Below are 20,576 nucleotides of genomic sequence, written 5' to 3' on the forward strand. Positions count from 1 at the left end.
CCCTAAAAGGCGTGCTCCTGCAGGGATTAATAGGTGAGGGGCTGTTCTCAAGGCCTTGGAGAGCTTGGGAAGGAGAGGAGAGGAAGGGGCCAATTTCCCCTTTGGCCCTCTTTCCTATCAATCTTGAAAGAGCTCAAGAGCCAGAAGAGACATTTCCTTCAATGCAGGGAGGGAGCTAAGGAAGAAAGCTAAGAATAGGGTAGAGAAAAGCTCTGCTTCCTTCACAATCCTTCCTTCTGTGTCCCTGCTCCCTAACCCTGAGGCTATGGCCAACTTTCTAGGCCCAATGTCTCTTACTACAGGGAATTCTGAGACTGCAAGACAGATGCAAGAAAGCAGCTGAAGGACATCTTTTATCAGTCCCTCCCCAGGGCAATGGTCCTGTAGTTCTTACTTCCTTTGAACCCATCTCCCCCCTATGGCTTCCACTAACTGTTGCCCATAGGGCAAAAATCTACAGACTGAGTTCCCCACCCATGTGTGTGCCCTCCTACCCCGCCCCCCCCAACATATTGCATTGAGCAATTCCTGGGGTCTGTGGTCAAAAGCCATTTTTTCTGTCTGAGTGTCTCTTTAGTTGAGTAAACATTTTGCTGCAACTTCCCGAGGAAGCTAAATGACAAGCGTTCCTGCAGAATGGGTCAGCCACCAAGAGGCTGCAGTTCTCACAACTCTGTCCTTCGGAACTATCCAGAGCTAAGGAGAAAGAATCCTGACCCATTTTCCAACCCTTTTGCCAACACAGCATCATGCCATTCCTCCATCTCAGACTCTCATCATCCAGGACCTCAGAGACTTTGAAAAGCTCTTACCATCCTTCAGAACAAGAATGCCCCTACAACTTGCCTGATAAGTGGTCATTCAGCTTTCATGGGAGGATGTTTAGGGATGAGAAGCTAATGAGCTCTTGAGGCAGCCCGTTCCCTTTTGAACAGGTCACACTGAGAAGCAGTATGACCTAATAGAAAGAGGGCTGTATATTGAACAAGGGAAATCTGAGTCAATTCTTGTTTCTGACACATTCTGGTTGTATAGCCCTGGGCGAGGAATCTAACCTCTCAGTGCCCTTCAAGCAACCTTCTAAGACATTGGTAACAAACTGAAATAGAAACAGGGCCACTAAATAGCACAAAAGGATCCCTTCTGGCAGAATATTGACTTGATTTTAAAATGTAAGATTAGTTGTGTTTTATTGTGTTCTTATTTTTTAATTAAATTTTATTTATTTATTTTTATTTTCTTTTTTTCTTTTTTCTTTTTGTTAAATATTCCCAATTAGTTTATATCTGGCTCTATCAGGAATGTTGTGGGTAGCATGGGGCCTAAATGTTTGATACCTCAGTTCTAAGACATGGGTTCTTAATTAAATGAGATAATATATGTAAGAATGCTTTACAACTCTTAAAACACTACATAAATGCTAGATATTATTGCTGCTGTTGTCCTTTGACAATCTGGTAAAGCCCATGGACCAAATTTTTAAATGCATAAAACATAATACATAGAATTGAAAAGGAAACCAATTATATTGAAATCTTGTTTTTAAAATATTAAGAGTTCCAAATTCACAGAATACCTGTAATTTATCTATCCATGGACCCCCAAGCTAATAACACCCTTGCTAAAATGATGAATCACAAGAGTGACTGATCTTCATTGTTGGGGGGGGGGGGAGTTTCAACACTGGGAGTTCTCTGTACTAATGCAGTCCAGATCCTAAATGGCTAAGGAGTTTTCCCTTACATAAAGCCAAAATCTGAATCTCTGCAACCTTTCTTCCATGATTTTAGGTCTTGCTACTCCCTTTTCCACATGAAAGCCTCTTAATTAGAGGACTCTTCTCCAGACTAAACAATGGCAGTTTCTTTAATGATCTCTGCATGCCAGGGTTTCCAATCCTCTCACTTTCCTAGTCACTGGGAATTTCCTCATCCTGTGAGATCCCACTCACTCTGACAGCACATTCCTGGGTACCCTATCTTCTCTCCCCATTGGAGTCTCTCTTTCCCCTGACTGGGACTGACAATGGTGATCTTCTCCCACATCCCCAGAATAGATATCTCATCATTTCCAACCCAGCTGCACCCTCTGAGGTTTTATCACTCTCCTACCCTTTTTAGATTTTTTAATATCTTATCTTCCCCCATTAAATTGTCTAATATAGGCTGTCTTTTGTATCCTGAAACAAGACGGGCACTTAATAAATGTTTACAGACTGAATAACGCTCCTCTGGACATCTGTTTATCAATACTCTTCATTGAAAAATGTAGTGTCTAGAACTGAATCAAGGACCTGTAGCTATGGTCTAACTGGGGACTCGGGCCTCCTTCCTGTGGGACCGAAAGTGTCTCTCAATGCAGGCTGAGATCACATTAGTTCTGGCTGCCATGACACATTATGCATTTGCAGCTGACTAAAACTCCCTAATCTTTTTCATATGAGCTGTGTAGTTCCGCATCCTGTAAGCCTGTAAGAGTAGGCACTTTTTGGTTTTTGCCTTTCTTTATATCTGCATCATTTAGCCCAATGCCTGATACACACTGCTATTCAATTTCTTCCCATTTGGGAAACCCCATTTGGGTTTTCTTGGCAAAGATACTGGAGTAATTTGTCATTTTCTTCTCTAACTCATTTTACAGATGAGGAAACTGAGGCAAACAGGTTCGAGTGACTTATCCAGGGTCACACCGCTAGTAAGTATCTGGGATCAGATAATATTCACCTAATAAAAGCTAGTTGGCTGACAGTACTTGCGTGGCTGTTTTTTTTAAACCCAAGTGTACACGTTTACATTTTTCTCTATTAAGTTCCATCTTATGCAATAGGCCCCTCATTCTTTTCGATTCCAGAGTCTGTCATCCAACATATTAGCCATTCCTCTTAGCTTTGTGTCAGCTGCAGAGCTGATAAGCCTGCCATCTATGCTTTCATCCAAGTAATTTACAAAAAACATTGAATAGCACAAGGCCAAGGACAGCCTCCTGGGGCACTCCATCAGCAACCTCCCTCTAGGTTGACATAAACTCATTATTCACTAATTCTTTGTGTCTGGTCATTCAACCAGTTTCAAATCCACCTGACTGTGCATACTTCTCCATCTTGCCCACAAGGATATTATGAGCGACTCTGTCAAATGCTTTTCTGAAATCCTCTGGCACCCCCCATTTATTTCCTGCCCAATCAGATGGCATCATCTAGCTCTTGCTATCTGCTGGCCCGTGGGACCCTATGGTCCTCAACCAAGGCAGGGCTTGCCCAAGGAAAGGAGTGACCTTTCTCTGCCACACAATCCTAGTAGCTCTAGGCATTCCGTTCCATGCCATCCATGAAGTAGGAATAGGAAAGTATGAGGAATGAGAGGTAGGAATTGGGAAAGATGCGAGGGCTGTCTGTCTTAAACAATATTATTTGGGGAGGGGGACATAAAGGTTGATTTTATTGGTATGAGGAACTCCCAATGAAGAAACTTCCACTACCAGCTCAGACTGGCAACACATCTTCTGAAATTTATAATCTTAGTTGCCCAGATTAAAATGGTTTGTCTCAGAGGCTCATATGAATATATAATCCACATCTTCTTGACTCCAAAGCTAGCTCTGTACCATTTTGCTTCCATTCATGCACATAACAGGCATTTAACAAATATGTGTAGAATGGAGACTGGCCTGAAATATATAGGGAGGAGAGGAAGAGGGAAGAAGAGCAGAAGGAGGCCGGAGAGGAGAGGAGCAGTAGAAGGAGGAAAATAAAGGTTGAGGGAAGGAGATGGTAGCCAAAATACAAAGCAACTTAAATGTCAGTCTAAGGACCTTGGATCTTACCCTGTGGGTAATAGAAACCACTGGAAGTTTCTGAGTAGGTGAGGAACATGCTAAGGAGATTAATGGACCAGCATGAGTGAAAAGGGTTGAAAGAAGAAAGATGGATACCAGAAACCAGATTAAGAACAAGATCAACTTAGATTCCTCACCATAGGAAAAGACTGGCTTGTCTACCCTCAGTCTTATCTCTTACAACAAAGGTTTTGTGGAGACCTTTTCTCAAGAACAACACTGAGGAGTGAGCCCAGGTTTACCCTCAGCCTGGAAGCATCATAGTACTTTTATATTTTACCTTGTCTCTGAGCCGCGGCATGGAAGTCCTTGCCTTTTCAAGGAATGAAAGATATGAGTAGAAAATATCCTTAGAATTACATAGTAGAGGCCCTCATTTTGGAGGTGCCCGAATAGACCCAATTCAATATGCATAACCTTGGACAAGACCCTTCTCCCTGGATCTCAGCTTCCTCCCCTCCAAGATAAGGAGAATGGCCTGTATCTCTCAAATTCCTTCCCAGATTTGATGTTTTGTAATTCAGTGGTTCTAAGTGGCTTATTTAGGGTCACAAAGCTGGTCAGTGGAACAGTCAGGGTTAAAATGTTGGTCTTTCTGAGTCCCCCAGCCTAAGTCCTCATCTCAGGGAATCCTTCTCTCCTCTGGCTGTGGCAAAAGACAGAGGGTGTGAGACACTACTAGGCTCCAGACTTGGAGCCATGGTGAGAGGAGAGCAACAGTAAGGAGGTGGGAATGTGGTGAGTTTTCCAAGGCTTCCCGAGGGGCTGAGGGCTTGGAGGCAAGAAACAAATCAAGAGCTTCTCCTGCTTCCATGCTCAGAACATAGGACCTCCTCCTTTCCCGAACCTTCCAAACAAAAGTCTTGAGTCTCAGCCACCTACAATTTCCACGGTGTCTGTGATCAGAAGCCACATATCTGCCTCAGAATCCCAGCCCAACGACCCCAACCCCAAGAAGCAGACACTTCCTTCTTTCCACTCACACAGCTACACCTTAGTCCAAGCTCTCCTTACGTCTCACCTGGACCACTGTAATAGTGTTCTAATTAATCTCTTGGTCTCCAGTCTTTTCTCCCTTCTCTTATTCAATCCTTCTTACAGCCACTAAACTGGCCTTCCTACAGCACAGCTCTGACCATGTCACTTGTCCTCCTCAAGAAACTTCAGTAGCTGCCCATTACCTTTAGGATTAAATACAAACTCCTCTGTTTGGCATTTAAAGCCTTTCACAATCTGCTTCAACTGCATTCTTCCATCTCACCCATCTTACATTCCAGCCCAACTGGCCCCATGAGCAACTTTCCATTTCCTGACTCCATGTCTTTGTCCCCTTCCTGCTTCTTGTGGATCCAAGGTAACCAACTGAGTTCCCAAACCAATTCAGGCCTTCATTACTACCAACTGGACTATCACAATAGCCTTCAATAGGCCTTTCAAGCTCCTTTCTGTTCCTGTTTTCATCTCTTCTTAACAAGCTGCCAAGCTAATTTTTCTTAGACACAAATCTGACCATGTCACACTTCTTTGCTCACAGATAATGCCTCTTATGGAACCCTACTGCTTCACAAGCAAAAATCAGATTTCTTTGCCTGACATTCAATGCCTTCTGGAATCTGCCATTTCACTGCTTTTTCAACTCAATTTCATTTTATTCCCCTCTAATAATTCTAGACAAATTGGACAAACCTTTACCTTCCTTTGCTCCATCTCTCCTTATCTTAAGCTTCCCCATCTTTCCCTCAATCTCTTTGTTTCTCCTCACTATGACTAAAGTGTAATTCAATTCAATAAACATTTATTATGTACTTGCTCTGTGCAAGACAAGATGACACATGGTGATGCAAAAGCAAAAGCAAAACAATCCCTGTCCTCAAAGAGCTTATTTTCTACTAATAGTAAAACACATTTTTAAAAAGATACATAAATATGAAGTGTTCATCAGTGTTGCTGGTGGGCTTATGTATCACCAGACTCAAATATCACCTTGGGCACTTATTATTTAAGTTGTTGTCCTTGTAGGAGTCCTTTTAGTGTCCAACTATTCACAATGCTATTTGGATTCAGCCAAATGCTACAACCAATATTAGGATACTTTGGGATCTAGACTTTCTGATCCCTTATGTTATCTCTCCCTCCCTGTTTTGTGTCATCTGTATAGTTGGTGAATATGCCATCTATATTTTTACCCAATTCACTGATAAATATGTTAAACAACACAGATCCCTGAGGAACTCTGCTGGAGACTTTTTGCAATTTTGACATTGAACATTTGAACAACTCTTCTCAGAGACTGCCAATTAAAAATTAGAATACTTAGAGAAACTAGAGACTTATTTCATCTAACTGTATTATTTTTAAACCACATCTCTCCATCTTTTCTCAAAGAATAAAATTAGACAATTTCATATCCATTTCCATAATTGGCTTTACTTGGTTTGGACTTCACAAAACATCATGCCTTTCTAAGGAAGATCTGATCACTTGAAAACTCATCACCTTGAAGCCTGGCTTGACTTTTGAGATTCAACACATTCTCAACCCTCTCAGCTGTGTCTCCCCTCTGATTGGAGATCTAGAGAGTGGAATAATAAACTGCTCCTCAAATTTTTTCTCATAGAAGATTCAGAACTTTCTAAGTCATTCTCCATTGCCTCTGCTTACATCATGTCTCTTCTCTGGATGCCTTTTAGTGCCTTCTGCTTTTCAGCTTCCTTTTATGTATTGCCTTCTCCCATTAGATCATAATCTCCTTGAGGTCAAGAATGTCTTTTTTTTTCTTATTTGTATCCCCAGCTCTTAGCACTTGTATCCCCAGCCTGGCATATAATAGATGCTTAATAAATATTTATCGAATTAAATTATTGAACATCTTGTTTTTGATTTCCTAATCTCTGATACAATGTAAGAGATTTCACTGTTGTGCTCCCAATGTACTTATCAAATAACTGTGGTCATAACATCATAGATGTTGATCTGGAAGGGACCTTAGAAATCATATAGTTTAATCTTCTCATTTTATAGATGAGGAAACTGAGGCCCAAGGAGCTTAAATGAATTTTTTAAAGCCACACAGCTAGTGGGCTTTGGGAGAGAAGGCATTTGAACCCAAGCTGCCTGACTCTAGAGTCAATGGTATTATTTTCACTTATATTCTTAATAATAGTTATCTCTGTTTATTTCCTCTTCCCCCTCCTCATCTATAGTATAATAAGGATAGGGACCATGTATTATCTAAATTTCATATCTCTCCCAATATCAAGTATAGAGTTCTATTTACTTTAGATATTTCATCCATGTTAATTGAATTGAACTGAAATGAAGTGAATTGTCCACCTTTCTTTGTGGATAGGTCACCTATATGTCCACTAACTTCTAAAATACTTCATTCATTTCCTGAAGCAATCCTAAGTCATCAAGTCAAATAACTCATTTCAAAGTGCCCAGTAAGAGAACAAGAATAAGTGGGTGCTGTTTAACCTATATCAGATTGCTTGCTATCTTGGGAAGGGAGGAAAGAGAAAGGAGAAAAATTGCAACACCAGTTTTGCAAAAATGAATGCTGAAAATTATCTTTGCATTTATTTGGAAAAATAAAATACAATTAATAAATAAATAATTTTTAAAAGAGTAAACCATGCCAATTGGTTTTTAAGAAGATTGTTGAGCCCAGAGTGTTAACTGGAAATATCTGAGCCAAATGGAAAAGAGGGGCAGAAGATGGGAAAGATCTCAAGGACAGATTTTGAACCTTGAGATAAGAGATTCCTTAGAGAAAAGAGAAACTTTAGAACATTTCTGCATGGCTTGGACTAAGAGGAGATACCCCAAAGCTGCTCCACAGGAGGAATTCACTGGGGATGCAGGACTGCCTCAAGGTCCAAACTTCATCTTTACTGTACCAAAGGTAGCCTTCATGAGAGTTACTCATGGCTATTTGCAATCTGTCTCCAAGAGTCTCCAAGAGAGTCCAGTTCTCATCCCCTTGGGATGACCAACAACTCTCAAAACTGAAACAAAGAGGAGGGCACAGCAGTAAGAGGAGTTACAATTGGTCCCCGGGATGGAAGCTTATAGTGCAATGGGCCTGGCCTGGGATTGGGAAAGCAATTAGAAGCTCCTGACTGAGGAGTGGGGAGGAGGGGGATGGTAGGGGTTCTAGAAAGGAAGAGGGATTTCTGGTGTCTTGCTATATTCACAGAACATGTGTTCCAGGCTGCACAGAACCATCATGACTGCAGGTTGAAATATTTCTGAGTTGAAATGATTCTTCCACAGAAATATCCTAAAATGAAAAGACTGAGCCCATTTCCAACCATAGACTCCTCCCTGGGTCTGAAGACTATATTGGGATTCCAGAAATATAGACCCTACTTGTTTCAGGAGTTCTGTCTCTTCTATGTGCTCCTCCTTCACTCAAGAGAACAAGACTTCAGTACCATGGAGTAATTTTCTCTCAGGATGCCCCTTAGACTCTGGGCAGGATCTCCCTGGCATAGGGACCACTTTCCTCATTTCAAAGAAGTGCTCACTGAAATGAGAGATCACTTTGGGAGATCCATACCAGGGAGTAACTTCAGTGTAGAAAGACAACCACCTGAAGCTCAGATAATTTCTGTCCCCCCCTCATTCCCTTCCCCCTCTTGTCCCACCCTGGGGATAACCTAATGTGTAACCCCTCTATAGTTACACAAATAAAAATATATAACTTTACAAGTAACTGACCTGCCCAAGGTGTTTATCTATAACTAATACTCACATAAGTTACTTACCTGTAACACATCTATTCCCTGGAACAGCCTGAACCTATATTCATAGGTCAGAGGGCTTTTTGAATGTAGTTATAGAGGTACCTGGCAGATCTTCATCACCATTCCCAGTTGAGGAGTCCTCCAACCCAGAATTCCCTGCATTTCCCATGGATAGCATCCCCTTGATCCCACTGGACAAAGCTCCAGCCCATGACCCACTGAATTTTCAGAAAACAATTCTGAGTATATTTTCTCTCCCTCCTTCCTCCACTTTTCACCACTGACAATACACTGATCATGTAACCACTGGAAGGTCTCACAGACAGCATCTCTCGCTCTCACTGAACCCATGGAACATATCCAGGGGACAACAATTCATTGAAATCATTAGAGACACTAGATTAAAACCACAGGCCATGTCCCATAGATAGGGTTCTGAATGAAACATTGCAGTTTCTCTTATATTCGTTTACATAAAGGGACATCCCTGGTTTTAAAGCTTCATTGCCTTCTTTCCCAATGGTTAAGAAAACTCTAACTAGGGGACCTGTCATGAACGACAATGGGAATTTTATTATTTTATTATTAATTCTGATTTCATTCCAGTACCTCTTGAAATTCCCAGCACACGGTTTCCCTGCTTCTTGGGTGATAAAGAATCCTTTTTAGCTTTCTGGCAACAGAGCTGCAGGATTAGCAAACCTAAGCAGAAAGCCATCTCTGAACCAGAGAGAGGCCAGGAACGGATCTCCCTAAAAGCTGAGGGAAGAAACCTTGAAACACGGATGGATCCCCTGCCAACGCAAGACAGACACACAACGCCCATGCAAGCACAGGGATCTGGCAATGACATGCAGACATCCAGGCCCTGCCAGTGAAACAGAAGCATTCTGCAGGAACCAGCCTCCCTAGAGAATGCAGCTGCACTGAACCCCATCCAGAGAATATGGTCAAAGAGAAGTCAAAGAGAGGCTCAGTGTCTGGGCAGACCCTGGCCCAGGGTGATGACTCCCGAGGTTAGGGGTCCCAGACTGTCGTGTGGCCTCTCCAGCAGAGATGCCCCAAGAGGCACTTAATAAGCCTTTGTTGAGTGCTGGTTTTGATTGGTAGTCATGATCCCCAAAGAACTGGACAGAAAGGTCAAACTCAATGAGATGTAGGGTAAAGGGAATAATAATGGCTTACAAAGAACCCACTATGAAAATACAGGATGGGGAAGAGAATTTATATGAAAAAGATGTAGAGTGCAAGCTCAATAGAGGAGCTAGGTGGTTCAATGGCAACAGCATAAGGCCTAAAGTCAGAAAAACTTGAGTTTACTACAGGTCTCAGACACTTACTAGTTGTCTACTCACTTAACCCCGTTTGCCTCAGTTTCCCCATCTGTAAAATGATCTGGAGAAAAAATGAGTCAACCACTCTAATATCTTTGCAAAGAAAACTCCAAAAGGGGTCACAAAGAGTTGGGCAGGACTGAAAATGACTGAACAACAAGCTCAACACAAGTCACCAGTGTAACATGGCACCATCCCATCTCTCCAAAAAAAGCAAATGATCTTGGGCTTAATTAAGAGGGGTCTGCTATTCCAGAAGGGAGGGAAACGACAGCCCTTCTGGGTTATAGCACATGTGGAACATGGGGTTCAGTTCTGGGGGCCACAGCTGAGGAAGGATATTGGCAAACTGAATATTCAGAGCACCACAGCCAGGATAATGAAGGACACAAACACCATGCAAAAAAGCCTCTACTTACTGAACCTAAAAAATTAGAATTTGTGGAACATAGTTATATTCAGGTATCAGAAAGGCTAGAGTGAGGGTGAAGCATTTGAGATATTTTGCTGGGCCCTGCACGCCAGAGGGAGAACTAGAAAAAATGGGCAAAGAAGCAGTCTTAGGTTCCCTGCATGAAAAACTTCTTAATGACTGGAGACACACAAGACTAGAAGGATCCTTTATTACTGAGGATCTTCAAGAAGAGGATGGATGGCTGACCACTTGTTGGAACATTGTGTATAGGAGTTAGAGCCAGACAGAAATTAGATAAAATGATGTCCAGCTCCTTTTCAGTTCTGAGAGGCAATGATTCTGTGTTCCCATCACAATATTAATGTTAGCTCCAAAATTTGGGCTGAAGGCTTCTCTTTTTATATAAGCCCATCTTAATTATCTACCCTGGCGAGGGAAGGAGGGAGAAGGAGTAGAAAGAATAAATGTCTATTAAGTGCCTATCATGTGCCAGGTACTAAGCGCTTTACAAATATTATCTTCTCTGATCTTCACAACACCTCTGTGAGACACTATTATTATTCCTATTTTACAGTTGAGGAAACTGAGGCACGTAGAAATAACACTTATGCAAAGTCTCATAAGTCATGTCTGAGGCTAGATTTGAACTCAGGACTTCCTGTCTCCAGGCCAAGCATTCCTTCTTCCTCTGTGACACAGCTGCCTAAGCCTCAGAAAAGATGCTCTCAGATGCCCTTCTGCTTGGCTCTGCAGGGGATTATGAAGTCCTAAATGTAAACCTGTCACACTGGGTCACACTGCAGTGTGACCTAAGACTCAAAGGGCTGGAGACTCCAACATGATCTCCATAGTGACCAACCAACTATACCAATAGGCACCATGATCATGGACAGGAATGTGCCCCAGAGTAACATAAGTCCTGGTGGCCCAAATATTCATAGCCTCAAATCACAGACTCCTTGAGAGAGCTGATGCTCCTCTTCTCTTCATTGATCACAACCAAGGCCACAGTAGCCCTGCCAATGCACTCAAAGCCATTATGGTCCTATTTGACAGATGAGGAAACTGAGGTCCAGAGAGAAAACATTCTATTATTCATATGCAATAAGCCAGTGGCAGAAGCATCCTGGCTCCTTCCCTCTGAAATCAACTCCCATTTATCAGTGTATAGCTTGTCTGCCGACACTTGTCCACATGTTCTTTCTCCTTCTTTGAAATGTGAGCTTCCGGAGGGCAGACTGGATTGGGTTGATTTTGTTTCCCTTTCTTTTTATTCCCAATAGCACAGCTTTTAGCACATAAGTGCCTAATAAATGCTTGTAGAGATAGCAAGGTAATGCAGTGAAGTCAGACTTGAAGTCAGAAAGATGTGGGTCAGACTACTTTTGTGATCCTAGGTAAGATACTTAAACCTCTGTTTGCCTCAGTTTCTTCAGCTATAAAATGGGCATAATAGTGGCACTCACCTCCCAGAGTTATTATAAGAATTAAATGAGTTAACCTATTGTTAGTGCTTCAGAAACTTGAATGCAGTATATAAATGTTATTATTTTTATTACTACAACTTGACTTTTGGCATTACTAAAGGGTGAACACATAGTTCCTCCAAACAAACCCCTTTCCCGCTCTAGTAGTGCACCTGAAATAGGATTTGATTTGAAAAGATTCCATTTGTGCAACTCTTCAAAAACATGCACAAGGAATTAAATGAGGTGAACCAATCAATATCCAAAGGCAAGGCAGGAAGGAAATGTGTAAGATTTGACTGATTAGCTTTCTTGTGAGGGAAAAGAAAAGAGGATTGGGAAGCGGGGAAAAATGGTTTGGATGAGGTAGTTCTGTTCTCGAGATAGAAGTACCCTCTGAGGGGGGTACGTACCCCTTCCTGTTGGTCCTCACCCGGCCGGCCATACAGCCTCCAAAGCTGCTTCACAACAGCCCTGATGGTGACCCCCCAAGGCAAGAATTTTTGGACCACGAGGCAGGTCCTGTTACAGCCACCTACCCTGTCAGGACTACCACGAAATCCATCACGTTCCAACCGTTCCTCAGATAGGAGCCCTTGTGGAAAACGAAGCCCAAAGCGATGATTTTGATCCCAGCCTCAAAACAAAATATCCCAATGAAATAGGGCTCAGTGTCATCCTGCAAAGAAGAAATAGGACAGGTCACTATCAGTCAGATTCCAAGATGCTGGTCAGTCCCCAAGGGCCCATCTGCGCTGAGCAAGACTATGGGGCAATCAGAGAAGGACAAAGACATGGGACACGTACTGTCTAGCTAAAAGCTCCCTTCCTACCTCTGGGATTAGTTCCCTTTCCACTCCATAAGTATGAAATTCCATTTTCACTCAGCTATCTCACTGGTGATCCCTTAGACTTCTATGGCTATAATCATCACTCTATGAGAATCACATCTATGTCTTTCTCATTTCAAATCAGGGAAAAGTCACTCATGGAGTATAAAAACAGAAAAGACTTTAGGAATCATCAGATTCAGCCCACTCACTTTATGGATGACCCAGAAGTGGAAGTAATAGCAGCAGTTTGGACTAGGACTGGGCTCCTCAGCCCCTTTGCCCTAAAACAGAAGTCTCCCTCTCTCCAAAGCTCTGATCTTGTATCTTCTGTTGACCATCTCTATCTGAATATCTGGCTGATACTTCAGACTTGTTTTTTAAAACAGAAATTGTCATTTCCCATCCTAAAATTTCACTTTTCCAACTTTCCTTATTTTGGGTAATGTTATCACCATCTGCTCCATCTTCCAGGTTCAAAACCTGAGAGTCATATTTGACTCCTCTCTTCCACATCCTCTTCAGCCATTTAGTCACCAAGTTCAATAATAGTTGATTCTTTGTGTGCCAGGACGTTGGTTTTAAGATGGAACTGTGCAAGTAAATGATACCTCACCATTCTCATGGAATTTCTAGTTTAGTAGGAGAGGTAAGATATGGCATAGATAGATATAATACATATATGAGTCACTAGAATATTAAAAAACATACTGTTACAGAAGAAAGATCACTTTTGGGGGGAGGAATTGGGAGATGTGGAATGGTCCAGTTTATGAGGTCAATGCAGAGCAGAGAGGATGGGGACAAGATGGCTATTTATTGAAGAGGCTGTAGAGAGAACTTTTGCTCAGATATAAATTGAAATAGATGATTTCTGAGACAACTTCTAGCTCTAAGATTCTATAATTTGTGGAGGCAATGGCATATGAGATAGACCTGAAGAGTGGAGATGTCATTCTCAGAGACAGGAGAAGTATGGAGGTATGAAAAAGTAGCAAGTACTGGAGGTGTCACATATTTCCTGTATATTGCTGCCTACAATACTATCTCCACTGTGAAATAATAATTTGCTTTCTTTGAGGAAGCTAGTAGTAGATGGACTGATGTACCTGAACCTGACCTCAAAATTTTCTATCGTATCACCCTGGGGGAGGAAAGGAATAAACCTCCATCTGCCTCAGTTTCTTCAACTGTAAAATGGAACCTCAAAGTGTTGCTGTGAGGATCAAGTGAGACCAAAAAGCATTTGGTATATTAATGTGCTTAATAAATGCTTGTTTCCTTTCCTTCCTTCCTTTAAAAAAACTTAAGAGAATAAGAATAAGAATATCTCTCCCTGCTATTCCTTCCTACAACATTTGCTCTCATGAGGCCCTTGTCACCTTGCCTGAACTACTGTAAAAGAACAATAAAAACCTCTTCACTGGTCTCCCTGACTAATTTTTCCCTTACTATGATTCATTCATCCTTCATAAGCTACAACACAGAGCATGTAGAAGGGAACTAAGAGACTATCTAATCCAACCTAACCCTGAGCTGAAATTTCCTTTACAACATCCCTGACAAGTGATCATATCTGGCTCTGTTTAAAGAGCCCTTGTAAGGAGAAATGTGATAACTTTCTAAGACAGTCCATTCCATGTTTGGACAGCTTCTTTAATTAGGAAGATTTTGAATTTCGTCATCAAAGTCTCCTTCCCTGGAATTTTCATCCATTGTTTCTAAGTCCACCCTCCAAGGCAAAATATAAACTCAATCAGACATTCAAGGCCCTCCAAAATGTACCTCTGTCTACCTTTATGTCCTTATCTTAGGATCATGTTCCTTCATATGCCCTACATGTCCATTAATTAATTAATTAATCAAATCCTATCTTCTATTATGAAGTCACCCTCAAACATCCCAGAATTCACTGATCTGTCTTTTCTCTGAACTTCTCTAGCATTTGGAGTTTGAGTCAGACAGTTAGGGATGTGGCCACACCCTGTCCTATACTGTCTTTCTTCTTTATATCCACATTCTGGCTCCCTAAAGAGGTTGATCTCCTAAAGGGCAAGGAATCAGAAATTCTTCTTGGATTCCCAATGGCATAGTGCACAGAGCTAGGTACACATGGATGGGGCAGGAGAATCAGTATTTGTCAGTAAGTAGAATGATCTAGAGTTTTGATTAAAATATGATCTTAAAATTTGTTATCTGTATCACTCTGGGGGAAGAGAGGAACAAACCTGTTTGTCTCAGTCTCTTCAACTGTAAAATGGAACTATAATAATAGAGAATAATTTAAATAATATACTTTGTCCAAGCTGCTAAAGGTATGGGACCTCATAAGCCTTAATCACAAATCAGGTACCTTCCCATCTCTGTTTTGGAGAAACTTTAGCTGCAGACAACAAGTCGGATTTGGGATCATATAGGGGAATGATATGAGATAATTTATAACTCAACAAATGTCATAAAGGCTATAGCCTTTATGAAGAGGTCCTCAACTTTCTCAGACCTTGGGTTTTTCTTTCTTTTTTTTAAAAATATTGATAACTGTTGCTTAAAATAGATATACTGCATACTCTCAAATGAATTTCCAATTATGTATAATATCTGGCCTATGAACCCTGGCCAAGATTTTATTTACCACAATATGGGACAAAGAAAAATCTTGTTTCCAAGCCCTGAACACTACCTGGAGGCATGGGTTGTGCCAGGAAGCAACTGCTTTGTCAGGAAGGATTTAATGGGCAGCTCAGAGACACCAATTCTGAGTGTTTGTGGTCAGAGGAAGAAGAAAACCCATTAGCTGGTGAAGAGAAGAGAACAGCAGGGACAAGCTCTCACATTAGGCATCTTGGGAACACCTGTCCTAGGAACTCAAACTCCAAAGAAGACTCTAGGTCAAGGAAAGGGATTGGGAAAGAATGGAACAATGTAGAATCACAGCGGTCAACTCAGGGAAGCTATTAAGTCTGAGGCAGGGAAATATCTCAGGTTTAAAACCATCTTCTATCTCAGGACTATAGCTTCCCAGCCCAATGCACCCCAGTTTCCCAGGAAAGACTATGGTAAGACAGAATCAAAGAGGGCTAAGCTGATAAAACCCCAAATCCCCATTTATTCATGCTAGTTTTTCTTTGGCTGTGGACCCTACTGATGGGCAGGGAGCTGATTCATACACCATGGGACAGGATGTGAACTACTCTGTCTCATTCCCTCAAGTGTCTGCACTGCCCTCAGAAAGACATAATTCCAGAAAATTAAAGGAGCTCAAAGTCAGAGCCAGAAAAGATGAAAAATACCTTTTTTATGTTAACCTCAGATTGGCTTCAAGAATCCTTCTCACACATTTCTATCCTCCATGGGTCCCATTCCCTAGAGTGCATTTTCACCTCTACCTCCCAAAAAAAACACACCAGGCCAATAGCTTTCTTATCTTCCACAAAAGGCCATACTCACTCCTATGTCTTGCCTCCTTTTCCCAAGAGTGCCTCACTTCAAGAAGGCTCTCATGCTATTCTCTAGTTTCCAAACCATCTCTCCTAGATTCAGGTCATTTCATCCTCAAACGTCCCTGATCATTCTGTCATCTAATGTGTCCTTGTTGAACTATACAGTCTCACCCTTCATCTTAATCATTAGTAATATTAAACATCTTTTATCATTTTGTATGTGTGCCTCACTTCCCACAGATAATGAGTTTCTTCAGAGTAAGGGTCGTCTCTATTTCCCACCAGGTTTCCCTCATGCTATGAGCTATCTGAGAGAGTAAAACCTAAGTCTGCTTCCCTCTCTCACTCACACCACAAAACAGAGTTGGATACACAGATGCTTAATAAATATTTTCATTTCATCCATTCAAAATTCTGCTTAGGATACAGGACCCTAATTTTCCTGGGTCTGAATGGACTGTCTCTACCACCTCTTACCAGTAACAGGAGAATCGAGAAGCAAAGGATAAAGAACTATTGGTACCTCTAAGGAAACAAAATCCTATTCAAGAACTAAGGAGACACCACCCAAAGAAACCAATGACTTCTGGGCTCACACTCTAGCTCCAAGACTACTATCTAAGAGCCAGGTTGACATGGACCCCAAAATGCACATTGATTTTTTAGCTAGTCTCTCATATTGCATGTAATTCCTGGAAACATAAGATCTCTGATGAGTGGAGGCAACCGAAGAAGCTAAGTCAGATTTAAAGCCATACCAAATAAAACAGCTGTGGATAATAGAAAAATGACTCTATTTGTGAGAGAATGACTGTATTTGTAAGAAAACCCGAAAGTTGAAGTGGTCTGAGAGAATCACTAGAGGACTGGGGTCAGAGGTGAAAAGTTGTAGTTAGGAGGGGACAGTTAGGCAGCAAATACCTGAGTAAAGTCAGAAGTATCTCAGGGCATGCTGAGCAAAGCCCTGAGTCTAACCTATCTGAAACCCTCCTTTTTCATCTACAAGTCCCTGGCTGCAGCCTAGTGTTCTAGTACTAATCATGTCTGGACCCGGTATTGAGGTTGCAAAGTAAATGTTATCTGCCTTTGTATCTTTCTAAGGAGGTGACCTCCTCACCCAATCCCCTAGTTTATCTTTTCCTAGATCCTTCTTGAATTCAGCCCTCCAAGGTGGTCTGTTAGATTCTTGATAAGATCAGGTCCTAATCTCCCTCCCTTGTTTCCCCAGACCCTTTCTGGAGCTCTGGTTCTGTGATCCCTATCCTCTTCCCTCCCCAGAGCAGGTTAGTTCCAGTTCCCAGACCACTCACCAGCCTCTCAGACATGGGAGTCTTGTCTCCATCAGGAAGGTGTTGCTCCAGAGCTAAGACGATACAATTGGCAATGATAGTGGCCAGGATCATGTACTCAAAGGGAGTGAGCAAGGGAGACGTTAAGGAAAGAATGGAGCAAGAGGGGTAGCATCAGTCAAGTGGGGGAGTGGGTGACTAAAGTAAGAGCAGGACTGGATACTTCCTGTCTCCGAAGTTTAGAAACCTCCAGCAGGAGCACAACAGGGTCTCTAGGAGTTGAGGCTGTACTTCCTTCCCTCTCCTTCCCATAAACAGGAGGCACAGGACACCCCAGCATCATAACTTCCCTGATGGTGAGGCAAACCAGGCCTTTGTCGAAAAAAACAAACAAACAAACAACAAAACTAAACTAAACTAAACAAAAACCACCCCTCGGCACTAGGACCTCGGGCATACGGATAATGGCCTCTCTCATTCCTGAAGGGTTTGTCTTGGTTTTCTAACCCTAATTGACCTGTGAGGCCCCAACTTGGACTCATGCGAAAGGATGGGGAGCTTACTCTATATCCTCATGCTGGTCGTGCTGAGGACAGAGCACGGAAGAGAACCAGGTGCAAGTCTCCTTGCCAAAATGGGTCTCAAATCCCTCAAAAAAGCCTAGCAAATTAGCCCACCCTGTAGAGAGAAGAAGAGGGCGGGGCCGCGGTCCCGAGCCCGGCCAGGAGCGGCCTCAGCACCTCGGACAGCGGCACCCGGAGTCAGCCTAGCCGACGCCCTCCTTCCTCGCACGGCCTCCGGAGCCATGGTAGCAGAAGCTGACCACCCCAGGGTCTGGGAGCAGGTGAGAAGGGGGAATCCTACGCGTGTGCATGAACACATGTACACAGACACACATGTAACGGGGAGCCGTGCGTTTGCATACGCACATTATTACAAATACACATGAACACACAAACCCAGGCACAGAAACACACATTCACATGGACACACGCACCATTCACCCTCAGGTGTCCTCCAGGCTCTCTATGCAGCTCTCCCCCCCGCTCTGCGTCTGTACCGCCCAGAGTCCGCGGACGGGAGTGTCTGTGTCTATGTGCGCGCAAAGATACCTAGCTCTGACCGAGACGTCCGAGCACCCCAGGTTTCACTCCCTGTCCCCCACCCCCACCCTTCATTCCACCAGATTTCCCAAGGCTCCTCAGCACTATCCAGGAAGACCTCCCTCTTCTCTATCCTAGATCGCCCTCAGCCAGACAGGTCCTCCGCCCCCAGGAAGACGCCCTCCTTCCCCCCCGCAGCCCCACCCGGCCACAGCCCCGCAGTCCCTAGTCCTCAGCTTCCCCAGACCTTCCAGAAGGCCTCCGGGCCGCGAAGGTCCCCTAGTCCTCCGAGACCCAGCCCCGCCCAGTCCCCTATCCCTAACCAGGCCGCCCTCCACCCCAAACTGGACTCCCCTCCCCAAAATCTCCGACCCCGCAGACAGACAAGCAGGATATGGCCATTCTGTGACGCGCTTGGCGTATCTGCGGACGACGTTGTCCTCGCTGAAGATGAAGAGTGAACGGTTGACTGTGAAGCAGTTCTGCTTGACGGGGATGGGGTTGTACAGGGCCATAGTGCGGGCCCGCTGCGCGATGGACTGTTTGTAAAGCACGCGCTGGCCCGGCTGCAGGCCCCCGGGCCCGGCCCCGGCCCCACCGCCGCCCCGGCCGCCGCCCGCCGGGCCCGCTCCTCCATAGCGCCCGGGCAGCTCGTCCCCGAAACGGACCATGATTCCTGGCCGCCCGCTGTCACCGCCGCTGCCTGTCTTAGCGCTGCGCTGCCCGGAGCCCGGTGCCCGGTGCCGGCCGCCGGGGGACCAGGGCGCATCCCCCCCAGGCCGGCTCCTCCCGGCTCCCCTCGGGCCCGGCGCGCACTGATGGTCAGACGGCGCGGGCCCCGACGGATCCCAGGGATCAGAGGACGCGGAGGCTCCTGAGGCACCCCGAGAGAGTCCCGGGTACTCTCTTTCCTTCCTTTTCTCTGTGTCTTGAGGCCCCTTGTATCAGGCCTGAGAGCGGTGACAGGGACAGCTGCAAGAGCTAGGGTAGGGCAGGGCGGGGGCAGCAGGTGAGCGCTCTGCCAGCGCTCCGTCCGAGCTCCGAGTCCGCGGCCACCAAGATCTGGACCCTATAAGGGTGCGTCCACGTGACTACAGCCAGCCAATCTGAATGTCAGCCCCTCCTAGCCCAAATTCCCCGCCTGTGCCCGCCCCCTCCTTGCAACTCCCAGCCCGCGGGCAGTTCAGCCCCTCCCCGCCCCGCTTCCCCGGAAACCTCGCCGCCACTTCAACCTACTCCAGCAAACCATAAACCAATCCTACAGGCGCTGTCCGGTGCTGATGGACCTTGGTTCACTGCATCAGCCCGGCCCCAGGAAATCCCTTACAGAATCTCACCACCAGGTTTCCTTGGACTCCAAAGCCCCTGCTGGACGTGAGTTATAGCGAAACCAGCACTCGCTGGTCAAAAGCAGAGAATCCCCAGCTCGGGTGGTGTAAAAAAGAGGGGAGAGAGAGTTCAGTGTACTTTAGGGGAAAAAAAAGCCAGGTGAAGGAGCAAAGCTGATCACCCCTAACGGACTACATCCTGGGTAGCTGGTGGATCTACGTAGTCCCAATCTCAGTTGAACAAGCCGATTGAGATATCTCCCAGTAGTGGGAGGCGCAGGGGAACAGCAGGATGGACGGGGAAATGAAAACCATGGCTGATTGGAAAGGAAAAGACAGAAGATAAACTTTAATTCTTCATGGTTGGGAGAGGGTGAAGTGTTTGGAATGGGGTATTCAGGATTTTTTCCCCCTTTTGACTCCTCCCACACAGTGCCAAGTCAATCCTATCTCTTTCTTCCCTATCCCTTGTCTCAGATGAGAAAAGGAAAGCTCATGTGATCCACTAGGTTTAGAGGAAGATTAACTGGATTAGAATTGGGGGTGGGGGGAATCTTGATTTCAGGAGTCTGAAAGTGATGGCATCAGAACCTTTAAAACAGTAATCTGACTGTCTGTCCCCTCTCCTCCTGGAACATGTCCTCCCTTATCTTTACCTCAGCTGCTGTGGGCGGGATGAAATGTCCGAAGGTTAGGGGGGAATGCAAGTAGGAAAGATTCAGAGATGACCAAAGGACAACCTTCTCTACTGTAAGAATATTTGGGGGGGGTCAGAAAAGGCTTAGATGC

The 20,576-nt window shown here is 44.2% G+C and overlaps 1 protein-coding gene across 1 annotated transcript in view; it reads right to left on the minus strand.

Annotated features, from left to right (window-relative positions):
* CACNA1B (calcium voltage-gated channel subunit alpha1 B) overlaps positions 1-20,089 on the minus strand; it is a 252,680-nt gene extending 232,591 nt beyond the window's left edge. The window contains exons 1-3 of the mRNA XM_051976837.1: positions 18,856-20,089; positions 17,378-17,483; positions 12,337-12,476 (exon numbers count right to left, since the gene is read on the minus strand). Of these exons, the coding sequence (XP_051832797.1) occupies positions 12,337-12,476; positions 17,378-17,483; positions 18,856-19,130 (521 nt within the window). The 5' untranslated portion in view covers positions 19,131-20,089. The remainder of the gene's footprint in view (positions 1-12,336; positions 12,477-17,377; positions 17,484-18,855) is intronic.
* Between the last annotated feature and the right edge of the window lie 487 nt (positions 20,090-20,576).

The sequence above is a fragment of the Antechinus flavipes genome, chromosome 2 (assembly GCF_016432865.1).
Source record: "Antechinus flavipes isolate AdamAnt ecotype Samford, QLD, Australia chromosome 2, AdamAnt_v2, whole genome shotgun sequence".
Taxonomy (NCBI): Eukaryota; Metazoa; Chordata; class Mammalia; order Dasyuromorphia; family Dasyuridae; genus Antechinus; species Antechinus flavipes.